Raw genomic sequence first — 16,513 nt, forward strand, 5'->3', positions numbered from 1 at the left:
TTTAGTTCCATTTTTTAGAGTTATTTTATTTTCCACTATTTTTTATATTTCTAATTACAAATTTGAGATTTCATGTCGGAATATTCACTCGTAATGAAATATTTTCGGCTGTGTTGCCACAGCTTCGCCGCCGGCGCATGCATAATCCATTGCTAGTTCGACTTGAATTTTAAGTCTCGGGCCCAAGACTTTCTCACGGGAGGCTGGAGATCAAGGGGTCCAGTTGACTGGTCTACCCAAATCACTGTAGTTTTTCTAGGCAAGGGAGAGGGAGATCAATGCCTTTGCGTGAACATGATGAAGAGAATTTTTAGCAATTCCTCATGGAACTAGTTGCTAGGATAAAATGGCTAATTAGCTGTATCCTCGCACCTCTATTAATAGCTCTCATGGCTAACTGGCTGATAATTTTGGCTATTGGGAAGATGCATTATGATAACCAAGATTATTAATTTTGATCCGTTTGATTTGATTAAAATATTTTATATTAATTTAAAAAATAAAACAAAACAAAATAATTTTTATCTCATTTTAAATTTTAGTCTATTCTAGATTTTTTAACTAAATTTCAGCTAGAATATTTTGATTTTATTTTACATATTTTATTCTGGTCTTAAAAAGCTATTGAATTAAATTGAAGCCGATTCAATTTAATTAATTAAATCATTCAAGTATAAAAAGCTATTTTTTATTACTATTTTCAATAACAATGATATTAAAAATTATTATTACTATTTTCATTAACAATGATATTAATTTTTTAAATTAAATTTTCACTAATATATATGGTTTATATTCATATTATTTTTCTTCATATTTATATTTTGTAAAAATTTGAGCAAAACAAGAGATACTTTAGATCTTATTAGTCTTGATAACATTAACCTAACTTTATATTTAAAATATTTGTGTTAAAATATTTTGCTTTCGTAATATTTTGATATTTTGTTTGAGTTGAATTATTTTAAGTTAAAGATATATTTAATTTTTACTATTTAGAAATATTTTAAATTTTTAAATTATATTTATTTAATATTATATTTTTAAGTCTCGGGCCCAAGACTTTCTCACAGGAGGCTGGAGATCAAGGGGTCCAGTAGACTGGTCTACCCAAATCACTGTAGTTTTGCTAGGCATGGGAGAGGGAGATCAATGCCTTTGTGTGAACATGATGAAGAGAATTTTTAGCAATTCCTCATGGAACTAGTTGCTAGGATAAAATGGCTAATTAGCTGTATCCTCGCACCTCTATTAATAGCTCTCATGGCTAACTGGCTGATAATTTTGGCTAATGTGAAGATGCATTATGCTAACCAAGATTATTAATTTTGTTCCGTTTCATTTGATAAAAATATTTTATATTAATTTAAAAAATAAAACAAAAAAAATAATTTTTATCTCATTTCAAATCTCACTCTATTCCAGATTTTTTAACTAAATTTCAGCCAGAATATTTCGATTTTATTTTACATGTTTTATTCCGGTCTTAAAAATTTATTGAATCAAATATAAAAAAGTTATTTTTCATTATTATTTTTAATAATAAATTAAAAATAATATTACAAATTATTATTACTATTTTCATTAACAATAATATTAATTTTTTAAATTAAATTTATCACTAATATATCTATAGTTTATATATATGTTTTTTTTTTTCATGTTTTTTTTTTTATGTTTATATTTTGTAGGAATTTGAGCAAAATAAGGGATGTTTTAAATCCCATTAGCTTTGATAACAATAACCTAGCTTTATATTTAAAATGTTTATATTAAAATATTTTACTTTCATAATATTTTGATATTTTATTTGAGTTGAATTATTTCAAGTTAAAAATCTATTTAATTTTTACTATTTAGAAATATTTTAAATTTTTAAATTATATTTATTTAATATTATATTTGTATTTGTATTGTATAATTTATAATTAATTTATTTTAAATTTGAATTATAATTGATAAATTATATATATATACACACGGAAACATTTTAAAATTAAAATATTTCATTTTAATTAGAAAAATAAAACACCTATCAAAATCAGAATTAACAAGCTTGATGCTAACCGTGAACCTAGCTAGCTAACTCGGTGACTGGACTGCCAATTATGTTCTTCGTTATTTCATTTTAATTAGAAAAATAAAACATCTATCAAAATCAGAATTAACAACCTAACCGTATTTATTTTAAATTTGAATTATAATTGATGAATTATATATAAATACACACGGAAACATTTTAAAATTAAAATATTTCATTTTAATTAGAAAAATAAAACATCTATCAAAATCAGAATTAACAACCTAACCGTGAACCTAGCTAGCTAACTCGGTGACTGGACTGCCAATTATGTTCTTCGTTTGGCTGCAGCAGGTATGCATATTAGGAACAACAACCACACCTGAGTACTGACACCCGTGTCTGTCTTGGTCTACTTAATTTCGGGAGCTATAAGATGACAGAGAGTTGAGAAATGGCTCGACATTTCTGATTAAATAGCAGCAATGAGCGGTTGGCATGTTAAGAACGACAACGTTCTGATGAGCTAGCCTTTCTTTTGCAAGCATCAAGTATCGATGTGAGGCAACATTTTCTGCTACCATCATCCCCCAAAAGGCTAGCTAGCTAGACATGCATCATATTTGTTGATCGAGGTGCGCACGTGCTGGGATAGCCATGCATATGGAAAACGATTTCTTTTATTAATGCAGCAAAAATGACCAAAGAGCGCTTGGTCATTTGCAGGGAGCATTAGCAGCTAGCATGAGAGGGAAAATCAGGGTGAAGCAACAAATTACAAAACAAGGAGGACGCAAAAGAAGAACCAAGACCCCTCCTGAAGAAAAGAGAGCCTCAAGTCAAGCAGCAACGACAAGGGGTGAGAGAGCCCACGAAATTCATAGCATGGGAGTCTATTACTCTAAGGCCAGGCAAACAATATTTGAATGTGTTCATATGTACTTAAATAAAGGTACTCAACAGCTAGCATGGTTTTATTTTCTTGTTACATGAATAATGAATGCAAACCATAATGTAAACCAAAGCACATAGGAAAGTGGAAATAACGAGCCTAAGTACTCCTGTAATGAGAATCTGATCTCAAAAACGTAGCTAGATTTTGACCGCCGACAATCTCTCTGTCTATATATAGATAGAGAGAGAGAGGGATCTGATTAGCCTAGCTAGATGCAGGTGGATTTTCTGACCAAATGACTTTGTAGGAATTAGCGTGAAGGTCATCAACAGCCCAACATTCATCTTCCTATCCTGCCTCTTTAATTAGCCTCTTCACTATGTCACATCCTAGCACTGAACTTAGTCTTGCCCTCAACAATCCTGCTAAGGACTCTATTTCAAACGCAAGGTACGTACGTCTTAACACTAAAGTAGTAGCTGGTTGTGCTTTTGCTGGCCAGCTATAAATCTCCATCAATAATCTTATTCTTCGCATCTTTCTTTGAACCCCCAATGTTTTCATCTGGATTGTTCTCTCCTTTCCAAATATGGCAAGAAGAATCAAATTATACTATATACGGCCTCTCTTTCCTTCAATTTTCTCAAACTTTTTCTTCAAACTCAATAACCAGACGTCAAGTCTTAATATCAATTCAATGTATACTTGCTGCAGGTTCGAAGGTACTCTCCCTGTAGATAACAAGAACAAATGCCTACGTTCCTCTTTATTCGTCAAGGTTTGCTTGGATGGCAATTCAATGTGCAGAAAATTAGATCTCCTGGCACATAATGGCTACAGTTCTTTGATTACTACTCTTAGCCATATGTTTAATACCACTACTCTGTGTACGTATATATATGTATACGCATAGAATTTCTTAAATAACTTAAAAACTGAATTAGATTGCAGTTTTATTAATAGATATCTTTGTTAAACTTAATAACGACCCTTTGGAAACAAACCCTGAAGCTGTTTGTATTCATGCACAAAGGCATAATCATGTCCTAACATATATAGATAGGGAAGGAGATTGGATGATGGCAGGAGATGTCCCATGGGAGCAAGTATATAAATAATCCTAGCTAAAAATTTATGTTGTGAAATATGTTCTTTCTTTCTTAATATGTTCTTACACATTATTTTGATTATTTTTTTTTTAAGATCACTTAACGTTGTTCTATTCAGATTGATTTTAAATGTTGATGTACAGGATGTTCTTGGCCTCAGTGAAGAAATTGATGATTACAAGAACATCCAGTGTATTTCTGGGCAGCTCGATTCAAATTCAAGATAGCGCCAGTTCTTAAGTGTATTCATGAAGGTTCAAATGGTGTTGCTGAAGCAAAAGGGGAAGCCAGTTGAACAATCCCAGTGTATTTTTAAGCTCAATTCAAATTTTGGTAGCCAGTTCTGTTAGCCTTTGCAGAACAAGAACAGCATTTTATGTTGCAGGCCAAAATCTTTTACATTGACCAAGTCCCAATTTTCCTACTCTGTCAAATTGGCGTGCTAAAGAATGTTAAAATTCAGCTTGACTTGAATGATTCGTTGGGTCTGCTGTGTTTTGCTTTTAGCAACAAGGGACTCATCAGTACAATAAAATTTCAACTCATCTTTCATGCCCTTCATTTCACGAAGCAAAGCACAACCGGTTTGTCCATATCAATTGAGCTCACAAGCGATCAATGAATCAGATATACTCTTGCGTTTGAATGACTGCTCAAAATATTTTTGTAAGTATCACTCTAAGGTCTGAGCAATTAATGCAGTAGTGGAAAATGTGAATCATCCTTCAGCTTTACCGAACAGAGCTCTTATATTTCCATTATGCAAATGATTCTTGTTAATATTTCAATCTGTTTCAAACGAAATACAAGCTGTGCGTGCCGAGATCAATAAGGGATCTAGCATGGAAAAAAAACTCAGTCAGACATACTTGCATGTTACAACAAGGACTCCAAAAACTCGCTGATTGTAGCGTATTTCACATTTGGATATAGTTGTGTCCCTTCTGCTCCACTTTGAGAATCAATGTCAAAGTATGTGTGATCTCCTTTTACAAATGCAGAGTATATGAAAATCATATGCATGTTGTCCGGATATGGAGTCTCTGAAATGAGAAAACATCACATACTTTTGTATCATCTTAATTTAAAGCAAGGTAAACCAAACAAACCAGACAAGGGTTAAAACAGAGGAACATAAAGAGAAAGCAAAGCAACAAGAACATTCTATTCTATCTCTTCATCCAAAAAAATTTTCTGCATGTTAAACTGGGAGCCAGTCCTACATGGGTCCACCAGAATTATAAAAGATCCCAGCACAATTTCAAGCGTAGGCAAAGTTTCCAGACCAGGGAGATTGAAATTTGAATAAATATATGAAAAGCATATATGGATTTGATGATTTCAATAATTCTGTTCAAGCAACAAGAACGGTTCTTATCACATGTAAGTTTTACGGAATTTTAACTCAAGTTAAAGGTCATTAGTCTTCTAAATGGAAGCCCCAGGCATAAATAACGTAACCAGCTAACATACCTTTGATTTTCATAAGCAGCTCATCTTCTGGTACATAAATCTTCTCAAGCTTCTTCCCAATCTTACTCTCCCAAATCTCAACCAGCTCGTTCATCGAGCAAACATTTCCTGGAGGCCTCAAATATAGCACCTTGTTCAATGTACGTGGGTCATCCAGTGAACATATTGTGAAGGCAGCAACATCCTGTTCCTTCACAAAGACAGCTGCAGACAAACCACAAGAAAAGAACTGCAAGTTACCACAATTCTGGCTTCCTATTTGGCTAAATAAAACATATACAAATAATTAAGGATCTTGGCCAGCAGACCTTTGACATTCCCATCTCCAAACACTCTGATCTTGTCCCTGGGTGGAGTCTTTAACCCTGGTTGAACTAACGATGGAAGTAAATAGCTTGTAAAGAAATTGCAGGAGATGAAAGTATAGGGAATGACTTCAGCTTCAACAAGACGCCGAATCTCAGCTTTCCGCAAGTAGAAGTTGTAGTCCATGTCAGATATTTGAATTCTATCTGGATCGGCTCCAAATTCAGAAGGAATAAACCTCTGCAATGATTAACACATTCATCTATATAATTCAACAAAAGAATCAGCTTTTGACAATGGTTCATGCATTTCTTTGTCTTTTGGGTCCACACTTTCTTCTTGTTAGCATACTTATCATTTCATATACCAGGATGCTAAAATACAAAATTCTTATTTAATTTCTTAAGGAATCTTGGTCGCACTCGCTTCATTTTTCCAGTATTTTGCCACTCGTGAACTTGACAAACACCTTTTGTCCAATCAACAGGAACAATTTAGGAAACAAGAGCTATTCCAGTTTAGAGTGAAAACAGAAAGCAGGTGAGGAAATCATCAATGTCTAGTATTAGCAACTTATACTGCAAATTCTGTCCACGGATGAAAAATACCAAAAATTTCCTTATCCCTTCATTCTGGTTTCGTCATATGAAATTTATTAACACTACGGATGTGTAATCTTCCTATTTTAATTAACATTCCAAGGTCTCCAGTTTCCATTTCCAATGCACTATTAGTACACTCAAACCACAATTGAAGGGAATTAAGATGGAACAAAACCAATAAAAACCCATCTAAACAGAAACAAATAGAAGTGAAAAATACACAACCTTGATGCACCCAACTTCTTTAATAACTCTAATAAGTACCATCTGTTCAAGAACATTTTTTGATGGGATTGAACATATCACCACTTCTACTTGCTTCACTGCGCCCACAAGACTCTTCTCATCCTCCAATGACCCCTGGAGAAAATCCCAAACAAAAATTCAGAAACAGCCCAAAAAAGAAAAGAAGAAATCTTTACACCAACAAAACAAAACAAGAAGAAGAACTAACCTTTATGAGTGTGGCACCACAATTGGACAAAGACTGAAGCTTTTGTGCTTTAACAGGATCATTAGGAGCAGAGTCTCTAACAAGAACAAAAGTGGGGTGTGAGAATTTCAGGCTAAATTGAGCTAAATGGTATCCTAAATTTCCTGTTGCTCCTATTATTAGTACTTTGCTCTTCTTCTCATCCATGTTTTTCTTTTTCCCTAAAAAACAGTGGCCGTGTCGTTTCAGTTTTTAAGATCTTGAAACTTTCGTTTTGAGTTCAGCGTTTTTGCCTCCAGATAAAGGTTGTCAATTCCGTTCTGTTTTGTCTGAGATAGAAAGTGAGTGTTTGATTTTGGGAAGGATTACTGTCTTAGGATTACTGTCTTAAAAAACACTCCATACTAATTTAAAAAATAAAATAAAACAGAATAAATTTTATTTTATTTTAAATTTCAACTTGTTTCAAATTTTTCAACTACATTTTGTTTGAAATATTCCAGTTTCATTTTATATAGTTTATTTTATTCTTTGAAAAGTTATTAAATTAAATTAAATTTTATTAAATTAAATTAATTAAATCATTCAATTATAAAAAAATATTTTTTATTATTATTTAATTTATCTTAAATTTAAATTATATTTATTGAAGGACACACTTTTAAATTAAAACATTCTATTTTAATTAAAAAAATAAAATATTTACCGAAATTGACAATCTTGGTCTAGATAGTCAACGAGGAGACTTCACGTTCCTGGAAGTTGGGAGTGGCGTTTTGTGTTCAACGCGTTGTCGTTTCTCCATTGATAGGAAGTCAATCGACAAATAGGCTATTTATAATAGGGTTAATGGTGTTACTGTTCGATCTACTTTCAATTTGGTCCTTGACAGGTTCTTCTACTCAATTTGGTCCTTAATTGGTTCTTCTACCATCTGTTTTCAATTTGGTCCTTGACAGGTTCTTCTACCATCTGTGTCCCCTTTATCATCCTCCTCTTCCTTAACAACAACCCATGAAAATACTATATCAATACAAAATAGATTGAATTCCATAATCTTTGCATTGTCAACCACAATATTCGACATCAATTGACAAAAAGATAATATCAATGGAAAATAGAAAGAAATCATTAGGTACTACACTAATCTTGAATTTACAACTTACCAATTAAACATTTTTACGTAAGACAAAAGTAATTATATCCCTAAATGGTTACAAAATATTTTAGCTAAATCCATCCTCATCTATACATATACATATATATATACATATATATATATATATGTACGTTGTGAATAATTGATGAACATTTCAACTTCAGAAATTAATATTAATAAAAAAAGCTCTATCACTAGAACTATTATTTCACTCACATAAAAATAGAATCTAACATAGAAATTAAGTTTCATTTTATGGGGTAGCACTACAATATTCTAGGAATATTGTATAATCTCTGATTAGTAAGAAAAACAATAGAGAGTACCTGATAGAGGTGATGTGAGGATAAACAATGGTAGAGGGACTAAAGCAAGAAGAAATTAATAGAATAGAGACCAAATCCATCAACCCAGCCCCCAAACGGCTGCTTTGTAGAAACCTTTAAATTTGAAATTTGACAGGAAATCGTAACAGAAACCAAGCCATTGATGACCTTTATCTCTCTCTTGTATGATTTATCTTTATAAGTTGCAAACATTCTACCTTTCTCTCACAACCCTTCAAACTTTCAATACTTTCTGTTCAATTTTGAAGTCTCTTCAGGGTTCTTTGTCTAAGTTATTATAGGTTTCTTTCTTTGTTCATTTCAAGTCCTTTTCTTTTATTATGTATCTGTTTGTTAGATGCTGAACTATATAGTTAGAAAAACGTAGTGCATCGTTTGATTTTCAGATTAGCATTCAAGAAATCTCTGCCTTGTTAGGTCCTTCGCTTTTAAGTTAGACCCAAGCCTGATTTTTCTTTTTGTGTTCAAGATTCTATTGTTCTTTATTTTTCAGGAAAATGAAAGAATTCAAAGTTGTTGAAGTTCAGATACACTGTTGTTTAATGAACTTATTCTGTTATTAGTGAGTTTTTGTTTTCTTTGTGATTTTTTCTTGGAGAGATCTATTTGATCGTGTTCTTTGCAGGTGGGTTATTTACAAAGCATTGAAAAGATGAATGATTTAATGACCAAGTCGTTTCTCGATTACGTAAACCTCAAAAAACAAGCCATTGAAGACATCCAACCCGAACCAGACCTTGAGATGGGGAAATTAGACTCCGCTGATGAGCGAAACCTCTCCAAATTCTTTGAAGAAGTGAGGGCTATCAAGATTGACATGGAAGAGATCACCAATCTCCTTATCGATCTCCAGGACTTGAAAGAAGAGTCAAGATCCACTCACAGTGCAAAAATTTTGAAAGGAATTAGAGACAGAGTAAACTCAGATATGGTTACTATCCTTCGAAAGACCAAGAAGATCAAGTCAAGATTATAAGTTACTATCCTTCGAAAGACCAAGAAGATTAAGTCAAGATTGGAATCTCTTGACCAGTCTAATGTTGCTAATCGTAGATTGTCGAAGGCTTATAAAGAAGGTAGCTCTGTTGATCGAACTCGGGTTTCAGTGACTAATGGCTTGAGAGTCAAGTTAAGAGACATGATGCATGATTTTCAAGCGTTGAGAGAGAACATTTTGAAAGATCACAAAGAGGGCCTTAAAAGGAGGTACTATAATGCGACCGGTGAGCACCCAACCGAGGAAATGATAGAGAGGATGATTTTAAGAGGTGAGAAAGAGAGAGTTTTTGAAGGGAAAGCAGAATTGGTGATGGAGAATCTAGAGAGGCATGAGGCCTTGAAGGAGATACAGAGGAGCTTGACTGAGTTGCATCGAGTGTTTCTTGATATGGCTATCTTGGTAGAGATTCAAGGTGATGAGATTAATGTTATTGAAGAGAATGTGGCTAGTGCTGCGAATCATATCAGTGGTGGGACTGATGGACTATACTACGCTGCCCAAATGAAGAGAAGGGGAAGCCATTGGGGTTGCTGGATTGGGGTCTTCTTGCTGATTCTCATGGGAATTCTCGTTTCCACCCTAGCTTCCTGAAGAGTTTTGTAGACCATGGTTTGGTTTGATTGTGGGTTTTATCGCGTAAGCTAGTGTCATGGTGATTAAATCTTGTGCTTAAACAAGAAATTTCACGTTTTCTTACAAGGGAAGGAGTTTTATTCTGGTAAATGCACTCCAACGTTCTCTGCCATTTTCGAGGGTTAATGTGATTGACGATGTCTTTTCATCTCACACTGTTTTCAATTTCTCTGTATTTTGAATAACTGAGAAACCTTAAGGTTCTTGTTCAAGCTTTCAAGAATAGCATGTGGCAGACTTCCTCGAGTTACTATGAAGTTTTCATCATCAATCCTTATTGAACATGATTTTTACATTCTATTATCTGCTTAATTTTCTCTATGTCTGCATTCAATTCATTTCTTCCAAGCTTCTACGCTACCTCTATCATTTAAACGAGTTCAAGTTCATTTCCTAACAACAGATGTTAGGAATCGAACGTGCAATTCTGATAATCTGAAATCCTTCATGATTTATGATTCTTTACCTGTTGTTTTTAATAATAAATTATAAAGGGTAAAAAATCAACATATCTCCGCAAATATAACAGATCAGAGATTAATTCTGAACTAATCACTCAGCTTATTTTATTGATCAAATATAATATAATTTAATGACCAATGTATTTTGTTGAAAATAATTGCATAATTAGTTCAAAAACATGATAGAATGGAAAGAACAACCAACATGATTTAATATATAAACCAATGTAATTAGAGGTTAAATAAATTTGCAGAGAGTTCAGAATATGAATCAAAATTCTCAAAAAACTAAACATAGTGGATTTCTAAATTTAATATTTAAAATAGATGTATTTTTCATTATCAAATGTGACAACAATATTTATTATAATGCTTGTAAAAATCTGAAACAGGTACAAAGGTTAAAAATCCATAAAGCCACCTTCTTACAAAAATGGCAACTACATTTAGAAAAGATGAACCGATGTTTTTGAAAATATTTTTTATATTAAAATAATATTTTTTATATTTTTTTAAAATTAATTTTAAGATCAACATATAGAAATAATTTAAAATGTATAAAAAAATTAATTTTTAATAAAAAAATTTTAATTTTAGAAAAACATGAGGTGACTCGTATTTCGTATCTTATTAACTTGGAAATCCATCAAAATATCCTTAAAATGTAAATATCTATGAATAATCTTGACTTTATTAGTAAATATCAAATTAATATATTATTTTACCTCCTAGAAAATTTAATATGTGAAAATTAAAAAGACACTTACTCTATATTCTGTATAAAGAAAAATATTTATTTATGTTTGTATATTATAATACAAAATACATACTAATACTGATATGTAAATTCAACTCTATTTCTAATTAAAATAGAGACTAAAACACCATTTATTAAAACACATCGTTGGTTTTTTATACACATTGGATCGCTCTTCTTCATTCTTTAAAAAATTCATTAAAACTTTTTTATTCCTTTTAATTATCACAATTAACATCAAAGAGACTTCTACTATCATCATCATGGCTTAAAAGTTAAAACTAAAGTTTTGAAACAGAATTGGTTTAGAATAAACTCTAGATTATAGATCTAAAGGGTGAATCCAAGATAACATATATTTTTTAAATAATTAAAATAATATTATTTTAACAAAAAAAAATTAAAAATAGACCAATAAATTAAAAACTGGGTTTTACCGAGACCGATTTAATTATAAGTCGAATCTAATAAGAAATCGACCAAGTTTTCGATCACCAAGTAAATTTTTGCTCTATTTTTTTAAACTCGAACTTGTTCAGTGGTTGAATGAGTTAGATTCCATGTCAATTTTGAAGCAGGCATAGAAGCAACAACCAATGTCAAACGGATTCGAAACCTGCTAGTTTTTTTTTTTTTTTTTACTTTCTACCGAGAGATTTTTATTGTTGTTGCCATCGCAGCTGTTTATTTGTATCCCTTTGACCAGGTTGGTCTCAGATCCATTCACGATCCGAAAGCATAGAAAGTCAGAAACCAAACACGACTAAACAAGACAAGATAGATCCCCATTTCTTACAAAGCAAAGCAAAACCTTCAGCTCTCAAAAACAACAACAATGGGTGTGAGTGTTTTTTTGAAGATTATAGACTTTATACTTTTCTTCTTCTTTCTGGTGATAGCAGTGGCTGCGCCATTAATTGATGCTCAGACTTGTCTCCCTCTCACTTTCTTCCCTGATTTCTTGATCAATCTTAAGCAATGGTACGGCCACCATTATGGTGACTATCTTATCATCGAGAAGCCCCATTTCTTCGTTGGTCTTGTCTGGCTCGAGCTTCTCTTTCAGTGGCCTCTTTCTCTCCTCAATTTGTACGCTTTTTTGGCTTCCAAATCCTGGTTTAACACCACTTGCTTGATCTATGGTGCCTCTGTTCTCACCTCCATGGTAAATTTAAAAGAAAACCCCAATATATATTATTAATTTGATTACTGGTTTTTTTCTTCTTAAATTTATTTCTCGTTATGTAAATGAGTGTTTTACATGACAGGTTGCTATATTAGCAGAGCTTTTGGGGTCTGGCAAGGCATCTGATGATTTACTGATGATGTACTCCCCCTTCCTGGGTCTTGGTGTGCTGTGCATTTTGCGTGGGCTAGTTCAAAATTCTTCCAAGACTAGTGGTTCACGGCCTAAAAGTAGCAGGATACCTGCATTGGCTAGGAAAAAGAAAGCTTGATTTACTTTTTTTTATTTTATTGGCAATGTTGCTGAGCTTTTGATTGACGCTTCATGTTAGAGGTGCCATGTAAGGTAATGTGCACTATTTGACCTTTTTGTACTCTTGTTTTTTCAAATATTCGATGCCATTGATGAGTAATTCATTCATTGTTTCCAGATCCTTGTCAATTATAGATAGTTTTTTCTTACCTGTTTGAATTATGTGGCCTTGAGCTTTCCTTTCATCGGCCTGATTCTATATTGGTTGTGTCAAGCTTGTGTGCGTGTAGAAAAAGGTGAGGGGTAGAGGAGAGGAGTTAGGACCTGTTTTCATGAGTTTTTGGGACAGTTTTGGATAGCCTCTATAATTATAGCTACCGAATTTCTCATTTGCGCATTATTTTTTGAGAGGCCCCCGTGTTGTTAGACACCTGAAATGTTTTCTTTTTATCATGAACTCGGCCTCATCTGTTAAATTATCCCCATGTTTTCGGAAAATCCAGTAAGAACAAGCCAGAAGATGATCACCCCCATCCCAGATAAGCCTTTCTTTCCCAGGGATTGAGAGTGATTACTGCTATCACAGACATTATACTAGGTTCTTTCAGGTGCATGGCTCGGGCCTTGGATTCAGCTATAAAGAAATTGTCACAGGAAATTGTTAAATCGAAAGACTGTTTAGCCATCCTTTTCACACATTCCAAATTGAGATGGTTGGTTCTGAATGTCAGCAGGGAGGGAGGTCTTTAGATGGAGGCTAGATATAAATTGATCTGGGCCTTGTCCATTCTCGATGACAAATGTTGTTTCAATCCCCATCCTGTGTGTAGCTCCAAATGACAATGCATGAACCATAACCCTGAAAAGTAAGAAACCACTTTAGATGACTAAAACAAGAAGAAAAACCATATTGAAGTCCATATGGTTGTGTACTTATGTTACTATATGTACCTGGACTATCTTCCCTGAACATTATTGCAATCAACCCACCAATAGGTAATCCAACTGTGTTTCTCTCTGGAAGAGCGACCAAGTTAAATATTGCTGAGTCCTTTTAAGGGCCAAGGTTTCCAAATCCAGTTCCAACAACAAAGAAGTTGCAACCATGCAGATAGAAAGGGTGTGATTCAACAGTGAGGAGATCAGTGTCTTGTAGTACCAATTGCACAGTTGAATGGTAGGCAATTTTACTAAGCCTGGTGCCTGCTGTAGTACCAAGATTGGCAGCAAGTGGCGCAGCAGTGTAATTGAATGGTGTTGGAGGGTTATCTGGGAAATTTAACCTAAATACTCCCTTGACGTTAAAGTAGTGAGCTTGAAGGAGGCCAACTTGGGGCATCTCAAAAGTTATGTTGTTCAAGGAAGCAGTGGGTCGTGTACCATTTAACAAGTTGGGCATGGATTTATTCCTAAACCAAATGTATAAAAAAGATACCTGTCCACTTTAAGTGGTGCATTTGCTGGGAATTGTGGAGAGTTTAGGCTTTTATTCTTGGCGTTGTAGTTCAGCCCAAAAGCAGTGTCATTAGGTGCAGTAGTTGAGGAAGGAGAGGGGGTTCTCTGTTTGGGATGCCCTTATGCAGTATAGCAGTGGCAGCGCTGCTGTCTGTGGTAAGTGGTGCATCCATGAAAGGCCTAGCAGACATGAAATATCAGTTTGGTGATTATGTTGCTTGAACAAGAACATTTGCGGGTCTGTCCTGGGCAATTAGTATTGCTTGAATTATACTTGGTGTAAACCGCATCAACGTTTCCCAGTTATGTTGTAAAGGGTTTAGAAAATTGCGAGACTGGGTTCTGGTAAAACTGGCTTTTTTATATACCCCATATCTGTGAGAATTTTAGAAGTTAATCCATTGATCTTAACTTAGGACTATAAGATCAAAATATTTGCTCACGTTTCTCGGAACATGGGAAAAGTGGCACTGGCTTCCTGTTAATTGTATGTGCGTCAGACCTACTAGATGGCAATCCCAGTTTGTCCCTTTGTTTTCAATCTTATCAACATCAATGTTTCACCATTCTCCTACAAATTTTCAAGAATTGTACCAAAATCATCTGTATCAGAAGTGTAAACATCATAGATAATACAAGTTCATTTATCCAGTTAATTTATGTCCCACCTAAAATTTTTTTTTTCTTACCTTAGTCTCGGGGAAAGGAATTGGGGTCCCTGGTTTAGGCATGATAACAATGGCACCATATACAGTAGCCCCTAGCCAAAAGATATGTGCACGCCACCATAATGTTCCTCTTTGCCCTGTTGCATTAAAATCATAGTTATATCAGCAGGTCCATCTGCCCAGCCATTACGAAATTGCTTTGCTCCATGCCTGCAAAAACCAGCATTCATTCCATTAGCAAAATAAAATTTCACACAATTTCATAAGGTCACAAACACACATCTGTCCATTGATCATTCCAATGAATAGAAGCGATGTATTTTCGCATTGTTGGTGGCATTCACTAGAACTGTCTACTTCTCTAACATAAAAAGTTGGCCTGGTATTAATTTTCACAAGATAGCAGAAGTACATAAAATGTTGCGCTCACTTCAAAGAGTGAAGCAGCGTTTCCACATATGAAATCAGTGGCTCCTTCAATGTAACAATTGCTGTAATAATGTGATCCAGTGCCGTCCAGGAGAGTATCCCGAGAAGAAAGAATCCCCCAACCATAGAACGCGACTCTATCTCCTGACACCCTTTGCACAGCAGCTTTGCCACCACTTCCAAATGTATTCTATTGACAATGATCAAGATAAAAAGAAATCAGTCAAAATTCCTTAAACAAAACAATCTGAAGCTTTGTCAAGTTCTACCACGCAAAGAAAATGAAACATAAGACAAGGTAATTAAGTACCTGATTAGTAAGATATCGACCAACAAAATTAGAGGGCAGTACAGTTGGTCGGGGGTTCCGTCATGTCCCAACCATCATTCCATGTAATTAGAGTGCTTGAAGGCTGTGTGCCACTCCATGTGATCATCACTTTTCGTCGTCTCGGTGGTGGTGCAGACAATTAAAATTTTACTAAACAATGGTTTATTTAGTTTAAGAATCAATCAAAGGTACTTGATTTATATACTGTTTAGAGAATTTCAATGGTTCTTATCATATGTGTTATCCAAATGAAGGTCAATGAAACCGGAGGCCTGCTGCCGATTTCTTACTACTGCAGCTTAAAGAAGATGAACTGAACGTAAGTCTGCTTGAAATGCGCTGATTATTTGTTCATGAAGTTGTACTCTAGCGTGTTACATGGCAGCCTAAATCAATGTTCAAATAATCCATCCAATTTAGCTCATAAATTATTATTTTTTTGAAGAATAAATTTCTCGCCCAGAAGGCAAATTATTTGCCTAAAACTCGATTGAAGAGATTTTTAGTTCAACGAAAAAGTTTGCGGAAATCTAACAATTTTAGTGTTTTAAAACTTGACCTTCTCGATTCAGTGAGTTAACTGATGGGCTGGATTCAATAAAGATAAAAAAAAAATTAATCTAATATGATATGGTAGAAACCTCAAATCAACCTGTGATTTGATTAACTTGAAAAAATAAATTTAGTTGAAAATAATTTATTCAGATTTTTTTATCTTTTAAAAAATAATATTAATTTTATCTTTTAGTAAATAAAAAATAAATTCACCAGATTGAAATCACCTAAATCAAATCAACTTGAAAACTCATTTGACCCCGGGACCGGGGACTTGCACTAATTTAACCTCGGTGGGGTTCAAAATTATGAAGAATTCTAATCCCAATTAAAAAAGAAAAAGGGAAAGCATTAACGCGCGATGAATGGTGGGTTTTAGTAAGGCCCAAGTAAATTGCTTATGCAAGCTCATTTGTCTGGGCTAGATAACGAGGGGCCTCTT

General features: G+C 33.8%; 3 protein-coding genes and 1 pseudogene across 3 annotated transcripts; 2 read left to right on the forward strand and 2 right to left on the reverse strand.

Moving 5' to 3' along the window:
* Positions 1-4,751: 4,751 nt before the first annotated feature.
* LOC105142359 (probable pinoresinol-lariciresinol reductase 3) lies at positions 4,752-7,169 on the reverse strand. Its single transcript, XM_011049954.1, has 5 exons — positions 6,860-7,169; positions 6,631-6,765; positions 5,806-6,043; positions 5,498-5,701; positions 4,752-5,067 (listed from the first exon to the last, which is right to left on the reverse strand). The coding sequence occupies exons 1-5, from the start codon at positions 7,043-7,045 to the stop codon at positions 4,901-4,903; spliced, it is 930 nt and encodes a 309-aa protein (XP_011048256.1). The 5' UTR covers positions 7,046-7,169; the 3' UTR covers positions 4,752-4,900.
* A 1,440-nt stretch (positions 7,170-8,609) lies between these two features.
* Positions 8,610-9,935, forward strand: LOC105142367 (syntaxin-112-like; annotated as a pseudogene).
* Positions 9,936-11,834: 1,899 nt separating this feature from the next.
* Positions 11,835-12,842, forward strand: LOC105142375 (transmembrane protein 97-like). The gene is made up of 2 exons (XM_011049978.1): positions 11,835-12,360; positions 12,464-12,842. Exons 1-2 carry the CDS (start codon positions 12,031-12,033, stop codon positions 12,650-12,652), a joined length of 519 nt encoding a protein of 172 aa, XP_011048280.1. The 5' UTR covers positions 11,835-12,030; the 3' UTR covers positions 12,653-12,842.
* A 1,274-nt stretch (positions 12,843-14,116) lies between these two features.
* Positions 14,117-15,622, reverse strand: LOC105111167 (probable pectinesterase 67). Its single transcript, XM_011006456.1, is given in 6 exon segments — positions 14,117-14,659; positions 14,778-14,806; positions 14,875-14,966; positions 15,037-15,150; positions 15,152-15,375; positions 15,533-15,622. Coding segments are annotated over 6 exon segments (615 nt in total). The 3' UTR covers positions 14,117-14,593.
* Between the last annotated feature and the right edge of the window lie 891 nt (positions 15,623-16,513).

Source organism: Populus euphratica, unplaced genomic scaffold (genome assembly GCF_000495115.2).
Source record: "Populus euphratica unplaced genomic scaffold, PopEup_1.0 scaffold3.1, whole genome shotgun sequence".
NCBI lineage: Eukaryota > Viridiplantae > Streptophyta > Magnoliopsida > Malpighiales > Salicaceae > Populus > Populus euphratica.